General features: G+C 40.3%; 1 protein-coding gene across 4 annotated transcripts in view; it reads right to left on the bottom strand.

Moving 5' to 3' along the window:
- Positions 1-15,702, bottom strand: part of psmd1 (proteasome 26S subunit, non-ATPase 1) — a 62,016-nt gene extending 46,314 nt beyond the window's left edge. For 3 of the 4 annotated variants that reach the window (XR_003867316.1, XM_029695515.1, XM_029695513.1), the window contains exons 1-16: positions 15,518-15,702; positions 14,604-14,647; positions 14,260-14,333; positions 13,715-13,884; positions 13,251-13,459; positions 12,859-13,002; positions 12,084-12,310; positions 11,843-11,903; positions 11,603-11,731; positions 11,397-11,485; positions 10,673-10,751; positions 10,369-10,542; positions 9,640-9,751; positions 8,095-8,291; positions 4,975-5,070; positions 4,479-4,543 (exon numbers count right to left, since the gene is read on the bottom strand). Coding sequence is in view for 3 of the 4 variants with exons in the window: in XM_029695515.1 (XP_029551375.1) it covers positions 4,479-4,543; positions 4,975-5,070; positions 8,095-8,291; positions 9,640-9,751; positions 10,369-10,542; positions 10,673-10,751; positions 11,397-11,485; positions 11,603-11,731; positions 11,843-11,903; positions 12,084-12,310; positions 12,859-13,002; positions 13,251-13,459; positions 13,715-13,884; positions 14,260-14,333; positions 14,604-14,647; positions 15,518-15,533 (1,886 nt within the window). In the remaining variant the exon portion in view is untranslated. The remainder of the gene's footprint in view (positions 1-4,478; positions 4,544-4,974; positions 5,071-8,094; positions 8,292-9,639; positions 9,752-10,368; positions 10,543-10,672; positions 10,752-11,396; positions 11,486-11,602; positions 11,732-11,842; positions 11,904-12,083; positions 12,311-12,858; positions 13,003-13,250; positions 13,460-13,714; positions 13,885-14,259; positions 14,334-14,603; positions 14,648-15,517) is intronic. The other variant, XM_029695514.1, reaches the window with a different exon arrangement.
- Between the last annotated feature and the right edge of the window lie 1,448 nt (positions 15,703-17,150).

Raw genomic sequence — 17,150 nt, forward strand, 5'->3', positions numbered from 1 at the left:
GACACTGAACTACCTGTAAAGGAGCCAGGAAGTAATTATATCCTCTCAGCTAAAAGTGAACCTAAATTCTGTCATCCATTTGATGAGATGCTGATCACTATGTCATGTTGATAATCCGCATGCAAACCAATCACAGGATCACTTAAGAGTGCCAAAACTAGGAAAGTGAGGGATAGTTTGCAGCTGATAAATGTAGGTCAGGCTATGCTTTCTAAAGACTAAAATCACTTCCAAAAGTGTCATATCTTTGATCATGAATTGCATTTAAAAATTACAAGAGGCTACTGAAAACCATTGCACAGACCAAAACAAGGGTGGTTCAAAAATGATTCATGTTCCATAGATTTAACTTGGACATGAAACAAATTCTCACATTGCTGAAACTTAAGCACACTTTCAAAACATTTAACTGTGTTGGTTTTTCAAATGACAAATGATACCCAGCGCTTACTGGGGTTGAGCTCAAATCAGAATTTTGGAATTGAATCCCATTCAACTCATGACTTGAAATTCAAATTGTCCACACCCCCACAGGATGTAGAATTTGAATGACAGGAAGTAGAATTTAATTTGATTCAATTAATAATTCCACTCTGTCATAGAATATGCGTTTCATTGAATGACAGGTGACAAGTCCAGACAACAAAGAATATCACTTCTCTGCAGAAACATTCTATTTTAACCTTGGTGCTTAGAATAGCCAATTAGATTTTCTTAACAAATAATACAGTTATATTAGACCCTACCTTATATATTGTGTTTTGTATTCTAAAGACACAATCCGTGACTGGTACAAAAGATATTGTACTTTTTTGGATATAAATGTAAACCCATTGACTCCTGGAGAATATCACTCAGACTGTATAGCCTGATGAGCTTAGAACTACTGATCGTCACCATTATAACCACAAAAACGTTTATTTCTCTGTTTACAAATGTAGACAACCCATTTAAAACTTATGGGATAATTGCTCTCACTATCAAACCATTTCATTTGTTTGGCTTTTTTTTTTTAAGGCCTCAGGGTCAACTTGAGGGTTAAACTAATGCCTTCTGGGAAATGTAGTATTTTCTCTATTTTGAACATAATTTACAAGGCCCAGTGAAGTCAAAAACTAGATTCACTCGTGTTTCATATATATTTCCATACCATGAGGTTGGAATAACAACGAAATTGTGAAAATTATGATACACTAAAAGGGCATAAGAGCTGTTTGAAAAGACATTCCCTCATTGTGAAAAGTAAATAAGGTCTGAGAGGACAGAGGAAGTGGCAAACATCCTGCTTATCGATCTGTGGCTGCCAACTGGCTTATGGCACTGCGCAAACACACACACACACACACACACACACACACACACACACACACACACACACACACACAACAGAGCCATGGCGTTTTGGCCTGCCTAGTGACATCACCAAGCGTTAATTAGTCAACAGACCAATAAGTTCCAAACCTCTTCCAATAACAGATTGTTTTCCCATCCCCACTAAGACCACTCCCAGACAGACATAAAATTCTTGATTGAGAAATTGGTCTTTGCTAAGAAGTTATTTTTTGAACATTTAAATTTAAAAATCAATCAATCACAAGGTACTCAAAAAAAAGGTGCAACATGAAGAAATTGCTACGCCATTTCCTGTTGCTAAAATTCTACTAGTTTGCTAAATTTCAGTGTGTAATGTAGAGAATCCTTGTACCATCTAAACCGCTATGAAATTCCTAACCTAAAATATTGTATTTTCAGCCGTTTGAAGCTGGTGTATAAAACCAATAGTAAAAGACGCAAAAAAACGAAACTGAATGGGAAGCATAGAAATAGTGCACATTGAACAGATCTACCGCTTCTAAGACTTGCTTTCAGATCTATAACTCACATTTCTATGTGAATTTGATCAGGTCACCGAAAAAGTTACATGTTGCAGTTAATTGTTACCCAGAAATGATTTGATATTGAGATAGAAACAACTGCATTGGACCTTTACAGATATTCTCTGGTACTTTTGAAAGTAGTGCCCGAGCCAAAAGTGGTCCCTAAAAATGGCATACTACATCACAAATGTGCAGATATGTGCACCACGTCATTGCTCTCTCGCTCTACTGTGTCTGTGTCTTGCTAGCTGTCACTCAAACGGCGAGGGACTGTTTTTTTGCTGAAACTTGAATTTTTAGAGGGCTGGCCCACATGGGGGTAAAGGTAGGGAAAATGTCATCACAGAGCTTCTAGAAAACAGTCACTAGGAATTTGGTGGCTAATTGAGGTAAGACAGTAAATTTGCTCATAGATTATGCATGTATGAACTACAAACTGACATCCAGCCCAAATACTTACTATTTTCCAAAGTACCTGAGCATGTCTAAGTGAATAATGAAATATAATAACTTAGAATATTCGCACACAGGTTTTGTTTTCCTGGTGCATGAATTTAGTTTTTCTTGAAAATAAAATTGTTTCAACAATTGTATTTACATACATATAAATAACAACATGGTTGATGTTATGTATAAGATGTGTATTTTTATAGACAACACCTAATAACGAAGAGGCATTTGAATTTCAATGAATTATATTTCCTTTCATTCAAATAGCAATTCTGCATCCTGTTAACTACTCCAATTAAAAAATTTGAATTTCTGAGGCATTCTCAACTCAATTCTGAATTGAGCCCAAACTGGGCGCTTACTAGGGCTGGGCGGTATACCGTATTTTTTAGATATACCGGTATTGATGCACGAACCGGTTTGGGTTTTTACTTTACCTTCTATAAACGGTATTTTAATGTTTGGTTTGTTAAATGTGATACGCCGTGTTTAACGTCCATTTTTATATAGTTTCCTTTGCTATTTGAGTCATCTCTCTCCGCATGCTGCTTTCAACACAGACCTAGCCCCGCCCTGTCACTCAAGGAGTGCATTTGTTGTTCCTCGACTATGAGACTCTTGCGTTCTGTCCGCATGGTCAATGTAGCACATGCAACAATGTTGATGACAACAATGCTGTTTTCACTTTGTTTCTTCATATAAATCCACTAGTGTTCTATAATTACACTATTAGTTTGTGTTGCTTACATCTGCAAACAGCTAGTTTGTCTTTTCTTAGCAAGTTGGGCCTAAATCTTGTTAGACGCTAATGCTAATCGCTAGGTAGCTAGCTAATAAAATGTACTGAGTCAGAGCAAAAATAATTAATTATACAGCCTGATAATACCAGTGATGGTGTAGACCTAAATCAGCATGTTGTTTGTGCAACAGTACCTTCCACATCAAAAAGGAATACAAGAAGCATTAATATGTTAGCTACATGAAGTAGAAAACAGACAATGTAGCCTAAGATTATAGGGTCCCTAGGAAACAATTAGCATTTGATTTTTTTGATTTTACCTTTATTTACCTGGACAAGTCAGTTAAGAACATATTCTTATTTTCAATGACAGCCTAGGAACAGTGGGTTAACAGCCTGTTCAGGGGCAGAACGACAGATTTGTACCTTATCAGCTCAGGGATTTGAACCTTTCAGTTACTAGTCCAACGCTCTAACCACTAGGCTACCCTGCCGATTGAAAATAAGGTTTCGATTTTTTGCCCATATTGTGCAACCCTACATGGCAGTGTGGAAATTCTCAAATGAATGCAGAAAATGCAGAAATTTATGAAAATTCAAAAAAAAATATTTTGGGTTGAATTGAACAGTAGAAAACAATCAGAATGGAGAAAGACCTGTTGAAATCACTTAGAATGTGTGTGTTGCCACCCTGAGGTCATGCACTACTTATAAAGCAAATTTAGAAAATGTTATAATTTAAAAACATAAAATATTGTCAAATACCATCATAGACATTTGTTTTTATAAATACCATATATGATATGATATTTTGGCCATATCGCCCAGCACTAGCGCTTACATAAACAATTCAGCGTATAAGAAAAGGCAAATCAGCCCAGAGCTCCATCTGGGCTAAAGGTTAACCTTACTGCATGCCCTTGGTTACTCAAAACCCCAAACAGTGTTCAGACAAATTCTTCGGGGGTGAAAATTCCACAGGCTATGGTGAGAACTTGCGAAAACCCAATTCTTGATGGGAAAACATGGAACGTGGAAATGTGGGTTAACCTCAGGGCCAAAGATGGGTAACAGCCCCGGTGGCAATCAGGAGTGGAAAAGCCCCATCTATTTATCTGAGGTCTAGGCGGAAGAAATCTATCTCACTGTTTGTTTTAACGATCAGGATGAGGGGAGAGAGGCTACATAAACTGCCAACACCACCCATCTGAGGACATACTCCAAAAGCATTTGGAAATGATGCCCGGGGCTATGGGAGGAATGCAGTCTGTGTAAACATGTAGGAGCTGATTGATCAGTTAGCTTGGCTTCGAGACAAGCAGTGGACCAAGAGGCTGAAAGTAGGGGGACCTCTGCTGGGCAGAAAGGGGATTACATAGGGGATACAGGGTTGCATAAGGCCAAGGCCTTACCTGAACATGATGAATCCAATGGACTCCACCGCTGCCCTTCTGACATCATCGTTCACATCGCTTACCTGACAGGTAGAGAACAATGTATTAATAGCAGGAAAAAAAATACAGTAGGGCAAGGAGATAACAGCCACTAATAACCAATTTCCTGCCCAAACGCCAAACTCCCAATCTGCCCAGATATAAAAAAGATTTGGGGAAAGCCTATACTTGTTCATAAAAAGCTCTTGTATCACAACATCTTTAGCTTGTGCAGGCTGCCATCTGTACGAATACCAACTCAACCATCTGCACCCAGTAACATTAATGAATCTATCAGGGCTTCCTGTACTACCAAGGAATTTATTTAATTATGGCGATTAACATAAAAACACATTTTAATTTGCTGTGAGGTATACTATCGTCTGTCATAACCGTACTCCCAATTCCATTTCTTGACTATCCCTACTCTGATTCCTGGTTGTCAGTGTTTTGCGTGAGGAAGGAGGCTACTTACAGCCACATGCAGCAGACGTCTGATGGCCTTGTTGTTCCCGGAGCCGCAGTAGGCCATGCCCACTGTGTACATTCCAGAGCGGCGCAAGATGGGGTCCTACAACACACACAGTGACAGAACACAGAGCCTTAGCTAAGAGACAAGAGTCTGCAGCAGTAGGGTTGCAAAATTCTGGCATTCCCGAAATCCCAGTTGGATGATTCCCATAAAATCAGGAGGGAATAAGCAGGAAATCCAGAAACCTCCAAAACAGGATTTCTGGAAAACCACGGAATTTATTGAAAGTTCCCGGACTTTTGCAACCCTAGTAGGTAGTCATGGAAACAAATGTATGGTCAACAAAGGTATACCTCTTATTTGACAAATAACACATTTAAGTATGGGTACTGCATGTACCATTCATACAACGGTTCAGGACAGGTATTCATTGTCGCAGTAAATTGAAACTGATGACTACAGGCTGGAAAAAAGAAAAAACACCAAGAATAGGCAAGAAGGTTAACAGTCATGGTTGCAAAGCCAAGGAATGAAGGTCAATATATTGGTACTAGGGGATGAGGTGAGTTTCCACACCCTACAATGCATAGCGGAACCCTTCCCCACGGCAGGCACAGCGGAACGAGTGTGTGTGTGTGTGTGTGTTAGGGTTGTCCAACCTAAACATTTTTTAGTTCTATATTATAGACAGATATTATAGACAGCCACACCCTGTGTTTGAATAAAACCAACTACATACGCACTGAGCTTGTCTACATAAGCATACTGTTTGATGAAATGACTCAAGCGTGTTAAAACAAGTGACAGCGAGTGCCTGTGTGACTGGCGGACGTTGTCTCTCCTCCCTACTCCAGCGAAAAAGACAAGTGTTTATAACATTGCCTGTGCTGAAGCTGTTACATCATTTCAGCCATGTAGTTTCTTACTTGTTTGACTGAAAAGTGATCAAAATCCCCCTAAATAAAACGTTCCCCCTCAACCCTTGCTCTCTTTACATGAAACATGTAATTAGGGCTGGGCGATATGACCAAAATCTCATATCCCGATAACAATACAGCACATTTTCTGTAAATTCAATGAATAAATAGTTTATATAAAATGCCCACATGTAAAGGCCTATTTCTTATTACATTTTGAATTAAGCGCAACAATAAAAAAGGGACTTACTCATATACGATTATTTCTCTTTTATTTAGAACCAAATTTTCAATTAAGCATGTAACAAAATATAAAATGTATAAAATCTAAAAAGGTAAATAGAAAAAACTTCAACTATAGTTGCACACAAAATAAATAAAGGCCTAAAATATAAATATTTTTTGGGGGGCTTGCCTGTATTGCAGTTATTTTGACATTAATACGTGTCACATATCAATTTGCATTTGGTACCTTGGGTCGAGTGTCAGCACCAACTGACGAAACCCCTGGTTTCTCAACCGTGTAAATTGGGGCCACGTTTTTGCAGATGTAAGTTGTAACGACATCTTCGTGATTCTTTGCCATTTGGTCTGCCGCGGGCAAAAGCCTCTTGCAACGTCTGAGTCGGGGGGTTGTTTTGAGCATTCAACTGTACTTTTTGGGGTCTCATCCGTAGACTCTCTCCGTACTGTTTCACATGATTCTTGCATAGGTGGTAAAAGAGGTTAGTGGTGTTTGAGCCTGTTGTCAGGACCGGCCTGCGGCATATTTTGCAGAGGACGGTTTTCTGGTCCGTGTCAGACTTTTCATACCCAAACCACGTCCATGCGACCGAAGTAGCCCCTCTTTTAGGTATGAGCTCCGTGTCTCCGTGCCACGTTCACGCTCCTCCATGTTTGTTTGTGTTGCAAAGTTCACGCAAAGCGTCGTCCAATTGACAGAAAACATTGCCGCAAAGAGTGTGATTTGCGACACAACGAAATAAACGATAGAGCATAATATGAAACGATATATCGTGTGACGATAGAAAAAACATCTATATCGTCATATCGCCCAGCCCTTCCCTGTAGTAGCTCAGTTGGTAGAGCATGGTGTTTGCAACGCCAGGGTTGTGGGTTTGATTCCCACGGGGGGCCAGCACAGAAGAAAAAAGAAATTATGAAATGTATGAAATTGTATGAAATGTATGCATTCACTACTGTAAGTCGCTCTGGATAAGAGCGTCTGCTAAATGACTAAAATGTAAATGTAAAAATGTAATCATAGCATGCATGTGACCAATAAGTTATAGGTCAGACCCTATCATAATCACATCAATAAATTGGTTATAACAAACTCCGAACTCGGTCATGTCGACTGCAAAAAGAATGCGGAGGACGTGAAAAAGAAACTAAAAACGGGTGAATGTTTACTGGTTGCTCAGGAGGGAAAGGGGAAGTCAAATGTGTGGAGGACATATGACCTAGTTGTAGAAACTACTGGGGATTAAGGAGGGTATAGGAGCAAGCACTGCATGAGAATATATATATTTTTTTACCATTTGGAACAGTGTAAACACTAAATAAATGTACTAGAGTCTGTTCTAAACATACATATATGTCTTAATTACAGCAGACTATTGCATGCATTCATGAATTGCAGTTTATTGTTTAGGCTAATTTTTCAAAGCTGCCTTTGTCATTTAATTTTAAAACAAAAATGCTTGATTGCATTTCATGTCTCATATTCTGCGTGATGGCATGAACGAACGAATGTAAATCTAATCCCTTCCGAATAGGGTTAAGGCATTGATCGCAATATGCTGGTAAATTCTGCCATTATGCACATAGCAATGTAGGGAAAGATGACAATTCTATGGCGCACTGAAGATTATCTTTCAGAACCACAGACAGTGACCATATCCAACACGGGATAAAGAGCATTATTTATACAGTATATTAGTGTTGCACCATTATTTTTACATAATATAACCATATACAATTTCACATCTTAGAGTGATGACTGTGCCATCCCCATGGCCTCCACAATGGATTAGTCCACTGAGACAAGCATTAATCATCAAAAGAAAACATGAAAAAAAAACTTTTAAAAAACTAAATAATTGCGACTGCTCGACTAAAGAAATAGGTCAAACAGCCTATCGACCAAACAAAAAAATGTGGTCAGTCCTAGTACATGTGAATGCATTTCAAGTCCCATTGTTACCTTGTCCCTACAGAGGCTCTCGATGAGCGTGTCTGCCTCCTCCATGCGTCCGTACATAACCATGGCGATGCCCACGGCCAGCCCGCGCAGGATCTTCTCGTGCTGAGTCTCCTGGGCGTAGCCCACCATGTCCTCGATGGCCTGGGCCGACTTGGAGCCCAGCATGACGAGCCCCAGGGCAAGCCCCGCCGCCTCGCCTGGGAACAGAGGATCAAAACATGAGCACCGCATGATGGCACCAAAGAAAAGTCCTTTCTAAATCTGAACAACTGGCAGCACAGTGTTGATTTTCTAACAAGTTGCTAGTATCACTGATCTCTTGTAAATTGCACAAGCAATGCAGTTTTTGTTGCAAGCATACTGTATATTAACAGATGCAAATAATTCAAGATGTTTTTCTGAATCCCCTACCGATGGGGAATTGACGTCCCATGTTACACTTTAAGGGCTACAGAGATATACTGAACAAAAACGTAAAGTGTTGATCCCATGTTTTATGAGCTGAAATAAAAGACGCTTATTTGTCTGAAATTGTGTTCACAAATTGTGTTTACATCCCTGTTAGTGAGCATTTCTCCTTTGCCAAGATAATCCATCCAACTGACAGGTGAGGCATATCAAGAAGCTGATTAAAACAGCATGATCATTACACAGGTGCACCTTGTGCTGGGGACAATAAAAGGCCACTTTAAAATGTGCAGTTGTGTCACAACACAATGCCACAGATGTCTCAAGTTTTGAGGGAGCGTGCAATTGGCATGTTGACTGCAAGAATATCCACCAGAGCTGTTGCCAGAGAATTGAATGTTCATTTTTCAACCATAAGCCGCCTCCAATGTTGTTTAGAGAATTTGTCAGTACGTCCAACCAGCCTCACAACCACGACCATATGTATGGTGTCGTGTGGGCGAGCGGTTTGCTGAGGTCAGTTGTGAACAGAGTGTCCCATGGTGGCGGTGGGGTTACGGTATGGGCAAGCATAATCTACGGACAACAAACACAATTGCATTTTAATCGATGGAAATTTGAACGTATCGTCATGTCATTCATCTGCCACCATCACCTCATGTTTCAGCATGATAATGCACGGTCCCATGTTGCAAGGATCTGTACACAATTCCTGGAAGCTGAAAATGTCCCAGTTCTTCCATGTCCTGCATACTCAGACATGTCACTCATTGTCACTCCAATATCCAGCAACTTCACCCAGCCATTGAAGATGAGTGGGACAACATTCCACAATCAGCCTGATGATGAGCTACACGTGAAGGAGATTTGTCGCACTGCATGATCCCGACTGGTTTCCTGATCCACACCCCTACCATTACGTATCTGTGACCAACAGATGCCTATCTGTACTCCCAGTAATGTGAAATCCATAGGGCCTACTGAATTTATTTCAATTTACTGATTTCATTATAGGAAATGTAACTCAGTAAAACCTTTGAAAACGTTGCTTTTATATTTTTGTTCAGTGTATAATAGTTGGCTAAATTTGAACTTGACTAGCACCAAATGCCTCACTGTCTGTTCAGGGTCGTGTACCTGTGACTGCATCGTCCTGGTACAGGTTAGACTTGAGCAGATCGTACACATCTTGCCTGGCTGTACCCAAAGCAGCCAATCCCAGGCCCAGACCTCCCCCGTGACGGACAATCTGTGGGAGGAAACAAAGCAAACCAAAAACGGCCATCACAGACAAATAGAACTTTATATTCAACTCAAATATGACATGATATCCCTCTGATGGGCTTCGTTGGAATAATCTCCGTTTTGCTTAATGCATCAGCATGCTTCAGTTTGACTGGCGCCTAGCCGGAACAAGTGTTCGCTTACTCCCTTAAAAAAGACCTTCACTTGAAAAACTAGGGAAAAAAAAGTGCCAATCGTACTGTTTTTCCATCTTGAGATGCTGTTGCCAGTAGACACTTCCTCAAAATAGTCAGAATTCATCAAAGAAAACTCAAGAAATCAATTCAAGAAACTCAATAAATTGATTTTCATGTTTTTGCCGAGGAGATCTTAGTCACACAATTGTACATCAAAAATGTTTGATTCAGTATTTCTCAATAAAAAAAAAAATATGCATGAAAACGTATCAAATTGTTTATAATACAAGCACAAACTTTTCTGAACTGTTTTGGCTGGGTATCACACAGATGCCTTTACACACACACATCCGATCAAATCTAAGTGACCAAAGGGGTGGGGGGAATATGGGTTGATTTGGAATTGATTAAAGGAAATGTGACGTGTCTGCATGTGGCCACTCACGTCGTTGCTGGCGTTCTTGAGCTGACTGAGCAGGTAGTCAATGATGTCCCCCCCGTGGTTGGCGTGGATTAGCCCGAGGGCATACAGGCCGCCTCCCTCCTGATAGGCTGATCCGGGTGAGGTGTCTTTGGGCAGATAGGTGGCCATCAACTGCAGTGCCTCTTTCTCGTGACCCTGAAAATATGCAGATTATTCAGTGAAACTTTTTTTTTTTTTTTTTTTTAATATATATATAAAAAAATCCGAAAACCAGAGATGTCGCAAATATACATTTATGTTTTAAATCTTTTCCACTAAAGTTTACCTTGTGAATAACGCCAAGACTGGCTGTGGCTGTGAACTTGGCCCAGTTGGTGGCTCTTGCAAGCCACTCCAAGTTCTCTCTGTTGAAAAAATGAATAAAATCACATCACACAGCACTGGCCCTTTATATCCTCACACCAGGCTTCAGCCAAAAACTATTTTGATTACTTAAATTACTTTCACAAACATTTCAAAGTATTCAAATATTTTTTGGAAGAAAATATAAGTAGTTGAATATTGGAATGTATTTGGAAATAAAATTGGAAAGTATAAGCATTTATTAGAAAATTTAATTTAATACAGAATACATAAAAATTCAAATAAGTACTCCGATGCATTTGAACCCAGGTCCTAGGAGTATTTGAAATAATGCATTTGGAAATAATAGTACCAGTGGGCTATTTATAGGAATTATTTGAAATACTTCCAGTAGAAGTAGTTGATTTCAGCCACATTATTTGAAAATACTCAGAAGCCAGGTCTGCCTCACACCAATAGAATGTACCACATTACCACCATCACAACGAAATATAAATACACACACACACACACACACACACACACACACACACACACACACACACACACACACACACACACACACACACACATACACATACACACGACTTCCTGGAGGGTATGTTTTGAAGTGTGCTGGCAAAACCAAAAGTGATATTTTCTGGGTTTATGCTATAGCTGGTGATGTTATAGTATAGTGGCTATACCTGAGGAACTGGTCACTTGTGGTCCCCGTATGCATGAAGGAGTTGGCTATGACCGTGGCTGTGTGGCAAACTGAATTTCGGACAGCATCCTGAATTAGGTAGACAAAGCAACAAAATTGTTTTGCGAAAGCCTTTTTATAATGCAGTACATGTCATATGCCTATTTAACATCCAATACATAGTGGCATCATAATGGCATCCTTTACCTTTGTGTTCTTGAGAATCATTAGATCTGTGTTGTTGTTCCGGATGAGGAACTGCAGATGAAATTCGATGGCCATTTCTCCACTGAGAATTTTGATCATCTTCGCGTTCTGGTCCTTAGGCTCATCCTTCTATGCAAGTAGAGGAAGGGAAGACCCATTATTATTGGTGACAAGAACAGCTATATAAAATTGACAACTTCTCTGCACGGCCATAAAGAAGCACCAAGTAGAGCTACTCACACTGTCTGAGGCTTTTCCTGCAGGGGAGCTGCTGACCTTGTCGTCCGTCTCCATAGCATCACTGAGAAAAAAAAAAAACATATTGGCTAAATCAACTTTGTATCACAATAAGTTACCGGTGATGTGTCAAGATATTTCACCTACACCGATCTTACTACATTTCCTTCACATTTCCCCGTCATCTTTCCCTCTCCTCAACCTACCCCTCTCACCCTGTGACTCCACCCTCATCCTCACGCACCTGTCTTTGTCTGGGATGGGCACTGTGCCTGTGTTGGTGGAGCCGGGCACGGCGGGGATGGGCGTGCCCACGGTGCGCAGGTTCTGGATGACGGAGGAGAGGAACTGCTGGCTGGCACTCTCATACAGGTCGAAGCAGATCTGGTAGGCCATCAGCAGGTTGTCTTCCTTCACCAGCTTCTCCAGGATGTCGCTCACCGCCTGTGGGTCGTCCAGGAAGATCAGGCACTGCGGAGGAGAAAGAGAAGGAGAGACAGAGTTTGAGGGTGACGCATGGTGGTCAAGTGGTTCCTTCCTCGTATTAGTAAGATGGATTTATTTGATATTGTACACATTTGCATCTAAAAGCTGAATTGCAGTAATCAAAAAGAGATTCAGGTGGGGTGAGGGGGAAAGAAGAGCAATAGTCTGTAGTCAGCCTCAAAGTGACTGCCTCTGCTGGTAACACGTGTGGGTTTGGGCACATGCAACCTGATGAAGATCCACCTCAGACGGAAACGTTGTTACAATTGAGGTGAACAATATTTTGTGGATCTTTTCATTTCATTATGCAGAGTTTCTCACCTATCTCCCTTAATAATAATAATAATAATGTGTGCACGTGACTGTTTATTTTCAAAGTAATTTGCTATTGAATGACTATGTAATTCCACTGGATCAGGATGGTATTGTTTCAGATTGTGAAATCAGAGAACCATCGCACCACCAAACTGCAGGCAGCTGAATTGATATTTTAAAATCAGAGCCCAATTTGAAGTGTGCTTTCTCCCTGTTACCTGGCAAACGTTGATGAAGTCAGGCTTCTCCAGATTCATGTAGAGCTTGACCAGCACTCGGAGGACCTCGTTGCGGAACTTCTTGTTCTGCATTAGTGACATGCAGACCTTCAGGCTGTAGGCCAGTAGGCCACTAACGTCATTCTGTACAAGACAAGAAGGAAGAGGGTTAGGATTTCAACACAAAATGCAAGTTGTTACTGAATGTTGTTTTAAACCACAACAAAAACGTTCCAATAAAATGTAGGCTAAACCAAAAGTCATGGATCTGTGGATTTTCATTAAGCTAATTGTTTTTTTTATTTATTACATTAAGTAGAAGTAGCGCCAAATTAGATAATCTGTGGAACCAAAACAGAACGTGTTCAGAAGGCGACCAGGGAGCCACTGACCGATTCAAGGATAGTCTTCTCGAAGATGTCCAGGCGTCGTGTCTCTAAGGCAATGCCGATGGCCTGCTTGTACTTATGGTCGCCCAGGCAACGCAGGAACATCTTGTTGACGATGCCCTCCAGCCGGGGGTCGATGCTCTTCTTCTCCTCGTCCTCAGGAAGCTCGGCGTTCTCCACCCGCTGCTTGGTGTAGTGGTCAATGCATTTGGCTACGGGGAAAAGACCAGAGGTCATCAAAGAACTGCTGTATACCGCTGAGGAATAATCAATTGCCATGATTAGTGGCATCAGTGTGTTGATATCTAAATTAGCAACAGTGGGTATACATAAATTAAACATTGTTGAGGTGACTATGTGTAATGTAACAAAAGGTAAGCCTATGGATCAGCATTAGAAGCCCTTGAGGTCATTATTAAGATGGTATACTTGGGGATACCAAAACATGCAGTTGTGACATCACTCACCGATAATGGTCTCCACATATTCAGTGTCGTCTGTGACATTGAAAAGGTCTCCTGCACCCAGAGCGTAGTTCAACGACTCATCAAACGCCCCGAGGTGGTAGAACACTTTGGAAGCCACCAAGGCAGCAAATGCCCTGCTCCTAAATGTCTCATCTTCATACAGGACCTCACTGTGAGGAGAGAACAAATATTTCCCCTTGAGTAATTTCTTTATTCTAATTAAATATGCACTACTCAGAAATCACTCCGCCATTTGCTGGTTACTTAAACTAAATATAGTTTGCCTAATTTCAGTTTGTGACAAACTAAGTTAGCTATAGTGTAGAGAATCAATGTATCATCTAAACCACTGTGAAAAATATTTTACATAAGCAAAAATATTGTTGTTTCAGCTGTTTGAAGCTGGTGTACAAAACCGAAAGTTAAAATAAGCAAAAACAGAACGTTAAGTGAATTTGGTCAGGTTGCCCAAAAAGTGACATATTGCCAATTTAAACTGACCATGGAAATATGTGTGGCTTTTCCCCCCTTATTTAAAAACGTACATTTTGTCAACAGATCCCGATATCTCAGCCCAGAAGTCATTGACAATGGAGTTCAGCTTGTGCAGAGCAAACTCCTACAAGCAAAAAAAAAATGTTAAAAATATGTTAAGACACTTCACGCAAACAGTAGTCAAGAATAATCATTGCCAAGTCAATAGGAATGTTAGTGGTCACCAAACCTGGTCCAGGAGAGCTACAGTGTCCAGCACTAACGACCGATTCCACTAACTAGCTACTTATGATGGTCTTTAATGTTATTGTACAAGGCTTCTCATCTTCTCTAGGTCCAGGGTTGGTGACCATTGGTGTATTCTCACTGGATAACAAGCTTAAGTTTATGATACCTTGAGTTGGGGCTCCTCCTCATCCAGCAGTGAGATGATTCCAGCTAAAAATCAAAGAATGTGTTGTCAGTTTCAACATCATGGATAAACCCACACACATTTGTATGTAACGTAGCTACTAGCTAGGTTAGACAGAAAACGTTAACCTTCTCATTTCTGACTGTTATAGTAAAAAAAAAAGTTTCATGTGAAGCCTAAACAGGTCAAACTCGAAAGGGAAAAGGGGATATCTAGTCAGTGGTATAACTGAATGCATTCAACTGAAAATGTGTCTTCCGCATTTAACCCAACCCCTCGGAATCAGACAGGTGTCTTAATCGACACATTTCAATTTAATAACTGACTACGTATCCCCCTTTCCCTTCCGAGTTTGACATGGGGCAGATTTAAAACGTTTGTCGGCTCGGGGATTCGATCCAGCTACCTTTCGGTTACTGGCCCAACACTGCTACTAGGAGCAGGAATGGCTAGGAATCCTAGCCGCCGGGCTACATGCCGCCCGTTTACCGGGCTTCGAAAATATTACATTATAAACTAGCTAACTACGTTAGTTTCCCAGGGCACAGCTAGGTAACGTCAGCAGCTAACCAACGCGGTCGGTAAATTCCTAGCTAATGTTAGCTAGCCATTTGGCTAACGTCATTGTCCAACGACTAACGTTAATGGCGACTATAGACATGAAACAATACGATAGGAATAAAGGCGTTATCCAGCCACCTAGGTAACTAGCTATCCGTTATTAACGTACAGTAGCTAAATTAGCTAACTGTGAGTTTTAAAAGTCTGTAAACTGGGTAGATAGCTAGTTAGCTAGCCAGTTAGCTATGTGACTCAGCTAAATCAATGGATGCTAGCTTGCTACCGTTAGCAATCTTTTCTAAAACGCTGACATTTGCTAGTATGTTACTGCTTACCGGCAGACGTTATCATGGTTGGTTCTTTATTCTCCGCCTCTTAACTCCACGAACCCAGGTTATACCGTTTCAGTTAGTGACAATGAAATTATAAAACATCAACACCTTGAAAGTACAGTAGATGTGTCAGTTGTCCACAACAGCGGGACACTTGTCTGTTGAAAAATATTTTTGGTTCAACAATGAAAGCCCCCTTTCCCAAAACCCATAGTTAAGTATACCTAGATAGTGCCTGATGAAAATACAGCTCGTCGTCATTGTCAATTATTTAATCTCATCCTGATTCTTGGACAGGGGGAGGAAAAGTGATGACTAAAATCATTGTAATGGGCTGTATATTTTTATTCTTAGCTAGAATATTTAAAACATAATTTCGGTATATTTTTATCCACAAACCGGCTTCTATTCTGCCAGTCTCGAATGAATCAGTTATTTTACCTGTCCTACACACGTTGTTTTTCTGCCCCCTAGCGCCCCTTACAGAAAAATATTACAGCTTGTCTTGGTAAATCGCGCTGTTAAGACACTGATGCCCTTTGCAACCATGTACCTATGTGAGAGTGGATTCTCGGCCCTCACTAGCATGAAAACTAACTACAGGCACAGACTGTGTAGAAAATGATTTAAGACTGAGTCTCTCTCCAATACAAACCAACATTGCAGAGTTATGTGCATCCTTTCAAGCACACCCTTCTCATTAACCTGTGGTGAGTTATTCACCATTTTTGATGAACAAAAATGTTTTATATGTAAGGTGGCTAATTAAAGAGCAAAATTATTGATTATTATTATATTATTATTTGGTCCTATAAGAGCTCTTTGTCACTTCCCACGAGCCGGAACAAAAACTCACACTCATTCTTATGTTTAATAAATGTACTGTATAGTGTGTGTGTGGCAGGCTTACAATGATGGCAAAAAACAACATTTGAGAGTGCGCTGACCCTGGTGCTAGAGGGGGTACGCAGCTGGAGGTTGAATGTTTGAAAGGGTACGGGACAGTAAAAAGTTTGGGAACCACTGCTAATGGAATCCAGAAAGAACAAAACCCTGCCCTCAAACATTTACATTAAAAGGTTCAAAGTTATGGGCAAAGACACAAAACATCCACATCAAATTAAATATTTTTCTGGATAAAATAACATGGAAAGCAACCACTTTTTACACAGTATTAATTTACCATTCTTATAAACCATTTAATATAAATGTACATTACTGTATTGTACATATGCTGGTCATCTAGGTTTGGTACCTGTATACTTTCCATCAACATGAAGAAAAACAATGCACAATACAGTAATTGAGTAGGCCTACATTGAGACATCAAGTGGTTTGTGATGATGTGATGTGATAATGTGGCTCAGTTGGTAGAGCAAGGCACTTGCAATGCTAAAGTTGTAGGTTTAACCCCCACGGGGGACCACTCTGAAAATGTATGCACTTAAGTTGGTCTGGATATGAGCGTCTAGTAAAAGGAATGAATAGACCATTTCAGTTTTCAACAAGTTGCATTTGCAAAGTATTTAAATACATTTTTATATTCCACAAGTATTATCAGATTAACTGTTTTGTACAGATAATTATCAGACTCAAGTTAGAAATGCTGGTAAATTCTCAAATACAAATACATTTT

The sequence above is a fragment of the Salmo trutta genome, chromosome 17, assembly GCF_901001165.1.
Source record: "Salmo trutta chromosome 17, fSalTru1.1, whole genome shotgun sequence".
In the NCBI taxonomy this organism is placed as follows: domain Eukaryota; kingdom Metazoa; phylum Chordata; class Actinopteri; order Salmoniformes; family Salmonidae; genus Salmo; species Salmo trutta.